Source organism: Hydra vulgaris, chromosome 06 (assembly GCF_038396675.1).
Source record: "Hydra vulgaris chromosome 06, alternate assembly HydraT2T_AEP".
NCBI classification, from domain to species: Eukaryota; Metazoa; Cnidaria; class Hydrozoa; order Anthoathecata; family Hydridae; genus Hydra; species Hydra vulgaris.
Window position 1 is genome coordinate 38,266,223 of NC_088925.1, and position 8,778 is coordinate 38,275,000.

Sequence of the window (8,778 nt, forward strand, 5' to 3'; positions counted from 1 at the left end):
ACTGAATAGAAACTCTTTTTGCACCACAATACTCCTAAACTTTTAGAAATCCTTTCATAATTGATTACTGCAAATAAAATTACATTGTGTTTTGTTAAGAACTTTGTATTTTAGTATTTTGTATTAATTTTGTTCTTAGGTTTACCTAAAGTTCTTCATTGCGCTGTAGGACAATGATTTTTAATTTCATTTACACAGTCTGTACCAGATGTCTAAAAAAAATAGGTTAAAATAAATTCCGGCCTGGAATATTGTAAATACGGCCGGAACCGGAATGACCTAAAGTTCACAAATTCCAGTACATTTCTAATATAAAGACACTCTTTTTAATTGCCTTTTTTTTTGTATTTATATGTATATTATTCTATCGATAGGTTTTGAAGGCCATTTTTATACTTAATGAATTGTTTTCTATGAGCTAAAATGATCCATTTAATATTTCAGAAAACTTTTTATTTGAATTAAGTAACATCTTAATTCTTTAGTTTCTCTGAGCAAATCGTGTCGACCAAATCGTGTTGAATGTGACGTCAAAGCTATCATAAAATCTTTTATAGTACAATAAAAAACTTGTTTGACTTGAACAATTTGCTAGTAGAAAGAGTTTAATAAACCTAAGTTGTTAAATATGTTACAACTTGTTACTATGTAGAAATTTCAATATACTAATGTCTAAACTAGAGTTGTTAACCGGAAGATTTCGTACAACTTAGGAAAAATAAAATTCTTTTGAAAGGATATTGAGAATAAGGAATTTTTTTTTTTTTTTTCGTACCGAATTTAACTTACGAATGCTACTTACGAATGCTACTTACGAATGCTACTTACGAAATAAAGCCTTTTGCAAGTTGAATTACGAAATAAAACTATTTTGCTACATACGAAAGTAGCGCTTACGGAAGTCGCACTTGCGAAACGAGCTCTTACAATAAACGACGCACAGTGGGACGAAATCCTGATTTTGTGGCCAAAATTCCAAATTACCTACATAAGGGTTTTCGAGGTCGCTAATTAGGAATCTGAGGTCAGATTTAAAAAATTCAAAATGGCGGCTCCAATATGGCGGTCAAAACTGTTCATACGTTGAAAATATGAAATCTCATGTAGCTTGGTTTTCAAGGTCATTGCTAATGATTCAGGAGTTAAATTAGAGCAAAAACATTGCTAAATTGTTTTTAAATTTATACTATTAATAAAAAAATAGAAGTTTGTAATTTTAATTTTTTTTTTTTTTTTTAAATTGGTAAAAGATTAACTCACATATATGTAAAAAAATTGTTTCTTTAATCCTAGTAACAAAAATCACGTATGTCATACTCATCAATGTTCGAATCATTCGATTCGGAATCTGATGTTGAACCACTTGTATCTAAATCGAAATTGTTCCTTGTCTCTTGTCTGGTGACTTCAGGTTGTTTTAACAATTGTATAGTTTCTTGATGTAGAGATTTTATTGGTCTCTGGGACAATTTCCTGATGCTCGAGAGAAATGGATCTGATGTTAATAAGAGCCTATTAAAAATGTCTCTCATATTCGATTCTCTTAAGCATTTTCTTCAATGATGTAATTTGAAGTTTTTAACGTCTTTATTGCGTGACTCTTGGGCATCTTCAGAAAGTTGTCCAATCGGTAAAAGGGCATACTTTACAATTTCTGCTCTATGGATCAGCAACTTATGTACAGATGTAGGCATGTAATACCACGGATATAAAGCAACAAATAAATCGGCGGTATTTACTCAATAGTCTTTGAATTTTTCATCATCTATATCAAACCCGCTCGAAATTACCTGCAAAATAACATGAAATCGGTGAATTAATTTTTCATTGACTCCTGTTATTTCCGCAGATATAGCAGCATTTTGAAAAAAGCGGCGCGCTGTATTTCCATCGTTAGAGCTTCCATATCCTGGCTTTGGTCGATCAACGATAAGCCCCAGTTTTATCCTAAATTGAGTCTGTATTTCTTCCTTACGTATTTTCACATTCTTTTTATCTTCCTCTCGACGAGCTTGCCACTTTTCAGTTGTTAGCTTATACGACACATGCAAACAGCACTCGAAAAAACGAATCCATGCATGCAATGTAGATATGCCAAATCTTAAATTATCTGTTGTAATGTCCATTTTTATAATGTTGTTGATGTCATTAAATTCTTTAGAGGAAACTTTGCACAGGAAGCAGAATTGTGTAGAAGTGGTACCAGTTACTGCATTACAGACTTTACCGTCTATCATCGTATCAGTTACTGAAATGGATTTTCCATTTTGTTCATTAGCATATGGTGCAAGACACTCAATCTGCAATTCAATGTCGGTAACTTTTTTCAATGTTGACTGTACATCTTCATGTACAAACTGCAATCGTATTGGTCTGCAGAATCGCGGAGATGATGGTCTAGGATTTTTCCACACAATAGTTGCTTCACCCGTCTCGTGGATGTTGTGTATTAATTGTAAAGGTACAAGAGAAGTATAAAAAATGCTTTCATCAGATTTTCCAGTCTCAGTAAGTTTTTGTTTATAAACACTTTGACCGCTGCTTCCATCACATCCCCATTTACAGTAAAGTACTAACTTTTGCGGAATTTCCGGATTTAGAGTATCAATGACATCAGCCTGAAGTTGTATAATTCTAGATGTGGTATGATCAAGTAAAGCCTGTAGTTCAATCTGTGCGCACGACTCACTAACAGTTGTGTACACAACTGATGGATAACAACGTTTTTTTGCTTTTTCTACTTCAAGGTATGATGGGTATAATTTACATTTATGTGCTCTAGCTACATTTCTTGATAGTTGATAAGAGTGCTTTGATTCTCCTTTCTCGATCATTAAAGAAAGTGCTTCATCTGGGGTTAAAGGTACTTCATTTTGTGAACTAACAGCGGATATATATTTTGAGTCTCTTGTTGGGGTTGTTAATGTGACATCTTTAACAACTTGAGCAGCATGTACTTGACCAGAAGTCATTAAACTCATTTGAGATGCATATGCCAATTCTTCTGTAGAAAAAGTAGAACGTACTTCTTGAGTTTTTTGCCTCTTTGATTTTTCACTAGATGAAGCAAAGGATTGCGAAGGTCGCCCACATGTTCCTTTTTTATTATCACTCTTCACAATCTTCTCAGGTGTTGTGCATTCAGTATTAAATAATTTTAAAAATTGTACGGTGCCCTTCAACCATTCTTCATTTTTTTTCAGAAAAAAATCTTCCCATCTTCCTGCTCGATCGAAAATTTGAAAATAAGTGTGATAATAACATTTCATCCTCGCCTACTTGTATCACATGTTCCGTTTTTTTGAAAATTGCATCAGTCAAAACATCAATGATGAATTTATATTCATTTTTTAAACTGTCTTTCACCATAAAGAATGTATCTTTTCTTGAAAATTCCATATTTGAAGATTTGGAAGACTCTGTAAAAAAAAAATACAGTAATAACTGCTGAAAGTTCTTTGAGGACTATTTTATAAAACTTTGAGATAATCATAAAACGGAATGAGAAGTAACTTTTAAAGCATATATTTAAAATAAAAAATTATTGCATTAAAATGTAATTAGTGCTATTAAATAATGTTAATTCACTGATTTCCATGAACATTAATGCGTGGTGCGACATTAATCTGTTAACATAGTTTAATGTGGCAACACGCATTCCTCCATAAAAACTAGTCTCATTATTAAAATGGCACTCAATGGCAGCCAGTTTTCTAATATGTTATATTTAACACTATACACGATCAGTTCCTTGTCAAAAAAAGGTGGATAACCGCGGTTAAATTTTTAAAACGACATTAGAAAATCGATTTCAGATAAAAAATTTACAATTTTTTATGTTTACTTGTCGCGCGATTTAAATATGAAAAAAATTAAAATTAGCAATAACAGTGCATAACCATATATTCTACATGCCTCCAGAAAGTGGTTCCATTTTGTCGAATTCGAATTGAAATAGTTTCTTCAGTTTAACAGCACTTTAAAACAGGCAAGAATTTTTCGACGTGTCCACTTGTTTAGTGCGTTCCGAACGGAGGCTAAATGTCAATTGACGCCCAGGCCACCCTAGAGCAGGTATATACCTGCCCTGTTCGGAATTTTGTTCTAGGACTATCTGTAAACAAGATCTGAACGTAAAAAGACGAAAATAGGAAACTCAAAAATTTGACTTTTGGCCACGAAATCGGGATTTCGTCCCACTGTGCGACGTTTTGAAGTCTATAAAAAATTTATTTAATTACGTTTTATGAATCAAATATGTATAATAATTTAAGTAATTAAAATACAAATTTTTTATATGATATTGATAAGTTTCAGTTTTAAACTTCTATAAAAAAATCAAGACTTTCATAAAATATGCTTTTTAGAATGTCATTTAATAAATAAGAATTAAATAATGAAGATAACTTAAACAACGTTAACATACGAATAGAATTGCGAAATCGGGAAACAATTCCTTTGTTGAAATCGAAAAAAGACCTAATTTAAGATGAATGCTAAAATTTAACTATATAATAAAATGCTTAAAAATAGCTCTTACTTGTTTTTAAATTGAATAGTTTTATGTTAAGTCAGTTTCAATTTTTTTATTTTTGAGGTGCTCTGCTTTATGCGCTTTTGCTTTTTCTTCCTCAATAACAAAAATAGCAAGTAAATTTAAAAAAATTTTAAAGACATTTATTACAATGATTTTTTCTAAAATGTTTTCCTAAATAAATAAAAAGTCAGGGTGGGAAGGGCATTTGTTGCCCCTTGTACCGTTGGCCCTGGAAAATGGTATGATTTTCAACATCCCAACGTTATTGGGACTATACAACTGCTAAAGGCTTTAAAGCTCTAGCTGTTTTGGAGAGCAGTAAAAAATTAGTTGCTAGATTTTGTAGCAAAAAAACGGGCACGTACAATACGACCCTTCCTTCCTCATTTTTTTCAGTATAATTTATAAATTATATTGTAAAAATTTTATTTAATAACATTTAAAGCAATAAACCTAGTTTCTGAACACCAAAAAGGAAATTTAAAAAAAGCATTTCGCTTGAAGATCTAAAATTTAAAAACACACACGATGTTGTATTAATTTTTTAACAAGCTTCGATTTTGAAAACCGTTATTGATAATTGTGGAAAAAATTGAAAAAGTAAAAAAGTGTTCTTTTTAAATTTCTCACGTTCTTCACTTTTACAAAATTAGAAGAAAAAAAAGTTTTTGAAAACATAATTTAGGGAAACCGGCTTTTTTAAAGAAAATGTTTTTAACGATAAATCATCATTAATTTTAGCTTTTTGTATTATATATTTAATAATTTTTGTAACAGAATAAACCCGAAATCAAAAGCAAACGAAAATAATGGATACATATATAAATATGTATACCCCAATCTTTGCTATATAGCCCAAACATTTAAAAAAGATTTAAAACAAATAAAACATTGAAAACAAAAATTAAAAGCAAACATTTAAAAACAGATTTTAAAACAAAAGCGGTAATGATCAAAAGAGTTTGTATGATCAACACTGGTTTCAAAATGCATTGCAACTGTATTTGATCACCATAAAAATACTTTACCATTGTATTTGATCGACATTAATAAACCTTTACAATTATTATTATCAACCTGAAAAAATAAATTAAATTCATCAATAAAATTTAAATCTTATGTTTAAACAGAGTACCCAGATTTACTGTTGTCGTTTAGTATATAAGGAGAGAATTTACATTTATTTGTACTTGAGTTCTTTGCTATTTTTTGCTTTGAGCGGATTTCAAGTAAGCAAAATATGATAAATCTTTATTTCACAGGAACTATTAAAAGTTTTTGATATGATTTCTCTTTCTTGTTTAAGGATGAAGATCGCCGTTATTATTGCATCTCTCTCACTTTTGTGTTGCACTTTGTCTGCACCTGTTCAACAGGATGATTGCGAGCTTCTCTTTAGTAAAGCGGTAACAAATATTTTTTTGTTTGTTAAAATATTTATAATATTTTGAATATATAAAACTCAACTTTGTTCGATTTTTTTTTTAAATTAAATAGTAACATATTACGCAGTTATAGAAATAATTTGTTTACTGAAGTTTTTTAATTTAAGCTGTGTTCGAGTTACAACAGCATAGATGATGGCTTAATGAACGATGATAGTCTCGAAGCAAGTGATGTTGACGAGGCCACTCAAGAATTTTTAAGAAACGGTATTTTTTTATTATATTTTTAAGTATTTATATGTATATGTATCAATTTATAATATATATATATAAATATATGTATAAATATATATACATATATATATATATATATATATATATATATATATATATATATATATATATATATATATATATATATATATATATATATATATATATATATATATGTTATATTAATAGTAATAATAATATGTATAACGATTGATATATTAACTTTGTTATTTTATGTTATATTTACTGTTTTTTAAGCTTTAAAAGCTAAATTGGATTTCCTTATTAACCTTGGATTGTTACAAAGAATTCCATTGATTGGGCAAGCCATTCACGATTTTGTTGCTGCCGATCCACAAGGTGTTGCTGATGCTTTAAAGGGTGGAATTTTTGGTGCTATTTCAATTGGTCAAAAAATCCTTCAAAGAATTTTTCAAGGATAAATTTATTGTTACAAATATGTTTTTAGACAAATATAAATGTTAGTTACATAACTATTTTTTGTTTTTAACTAAGTTTTTATTTAAGCCCATATAAAAAGTTTTTATATTAACCTTTATGTGGTTTAACATGCAAAAACGCTCTTATAACGTCCAGCAACTTTTTCAAAAGAGTCAATCAAATAACTGATGGTTTTATTTTAAACCATAAGTTAATCGATTCGTTATTTTAATGATTGTATGCTCAGTTTTAAGATATTTTATAAGGATATCCAAACCAATTTAGGTAAAAAAAAAAAAATTTTTTAATTGATCATGGACTCTATTATAAATTACACGTTCAAAGAGCTTTGAAGATACAGAAAGTATTGATATAAATTTATAGTTGATAATGTCCGAATGATCATTACATTTGAATAAAGAAATTACCTTTCCAAATTTAAATTCATAAGGAAAAATCCCAGAGGTTATTGAGAGTTTTAGTATATGGTTAAGTGATTTTGTTGGTAATAACTATATCACTATAATAATAATGATAAGATTATAGAGACGATAAATTAATTATTTATTTTCCCATTAGGATTATTCGTAAGCCATTAATGACCACATAAAGACTATGTTTTCTTACCATCAAATTTGCATTTGATAATTTGATTATTGCAGAACTTTTTTTAGCAACTTTAGAAAAGTTTTTGTGAAAACATTTGCAGTTTTTGTATATTTTTTATTATTAGTATTTTTATTTTTTAGAAAAATACTATAGAGGTTTTTGCTTCTTTTATTTTGAGCAATTTAGAAGCGATTTATATAATTATCGTTTTTTTGTTAATTTTTATGACCTCTTGCGGACAAATTTCATTAAAAAACTTTACTTAAAAAATTGTTAAAAACTTTATTATTTTCCTGACATCTATATACGTTCACGCTTCGTGTTTTAATCTGATTATTCATTAGTTTTATTTACTTTGAGAGTCATTTCAAATATAAATCTTTTGGTTCTCAATCGGGTTTTAAATTTCTATAGTCCGGGTGTGAATCAAAAAAATTATATTTTAGATTTAATTTTTAAGATTTCAATTTTTAAACTTTTTACTGTAATAAATATCGGAAAGTGATCACAAACACCTGACATTAATATCTCGGCTTTATGTTGTTGCCATGTTATTGTTAATGAGTATATTGTCAATTGCTGTTGCCGAAGTTTATGTCACTCGCGCTGGTTTACTAATAGTTGACGAGGCATTGATTTTAAAAAGCAAAAAAAAGATTTTTGAATGTTTTGAATAAGTTAAAGCATCGGGGTTCATGTTTCCTATAACACATAAAGTTTTATTTTTTCCATTTGTTCAATTAAGTGTTTTTAAAAAAAATAAAAGTGACTTGATTTTACCACAAGGTGGGCGATAAACATATCCAATTAAAATATTTCGTAACTTTTTATTAATAATTTCAATAAAAAGGCTCTTTTATAATAATTATCATTTGACCACCATTGAATATGTTTATCTTAAAATCATATATTTTTAAAACATAAAACATCAATCCTTCACCTTTTTTTTCGCTTCCTCCTAATCAACTAACTAAATTATAAAATGACAAACTGTTAATAGAATTTAACTCAAGGGAATTTTCTGAATCGTGCCAAGTCTCTGAAAGAGAAATGACGTCAAACTGTAATTTAAAATATTTAAAAATCTTTGAAAAATTTTGCTACATATATTTAATGTTACATGTAAAACAGAAAAACCCATATTTACATGTAAAAAAGAAATAACCTAGCAAACATTCAACAGCGGAATTTCAGTGAAACTATAAAAGCATTTTGGACGGTCCATTGTCGTTTTATTCATCAGTTACTTGGTGGACCATTATTGGCAGAGGAAAGTGGGTAGCCAATGACTTGCCTCCATTTTACATTTAAAAAAATATCGGCTGGCCACTTATAGTGGATACTATTAATGGTCGACTAAGTAATCAATGAGCAAAACTCCAATAAACCACTCAAAATGCATTTATAGGACCACTACAAATTCACTAAAAATGTTTGGCGGAAATCAAGCTATATTTAAGAAAAAATTAAAAGTTCAAAAGGATGTCATTAAAAGAAAAAATGATTTTCTTAAGTATTCTCTAAAACGAGTCT

At 28.9% G+C, this 8,778-nt stretch overlaps 1 protein-coding gene across 1 annotated transcript; it reads left to right on the forward strand.

Moving 5' to 3' along the window:
* Positions 1-5,640: 5,640 nt before the first annotated feature.
* On the forward strand, positions 5,641-6,689 carry LOC100203182 (uncharacterized). The gene is made up of 4 exons (XM_065800059.1): positions 5,641-5,766; positions 5,844-5,943; positions 6,090-6,189; positions 6,454-6,689. The coding sequence occupies exons 2-4, from the start codon at positions 5,845-5,847 to the stop codon at positions 6,636-6,638; spliced, it is 384 nt and encodes a 127-aa protein (XP_065656131.1). The 5' UTR covers positions 5,641-5,766; position 5,844; the 3' UTR covers positions 6,639-6,689.
* Positions 6,690-8,778: the final 2,089 nt, after the last annotated feature.

Coding starts and splice junctions, on each gene's coding strand:
- LOC100203182 (XM_065800059.1), top strand. CDS start 5,845: ATGAAGATCGCCGTTATTATTGCATCTCTCTCACTTTTGTGTTGCACT. Junction 5,944..6,089: donor AGCTTCTCTTTAGTAAAGCG/GTAACAAATATT, acceptor TTTTAATTTAAG/CTGTGTTCGAGTTACAACAG. Junction 6,190..6,453: donor TCAAGAATTTTTAAGAAACG/GTATTTTTTTAT, acceptor CTGTTTTTTAAG/CTTTAAAAGCTAAATTGGAT.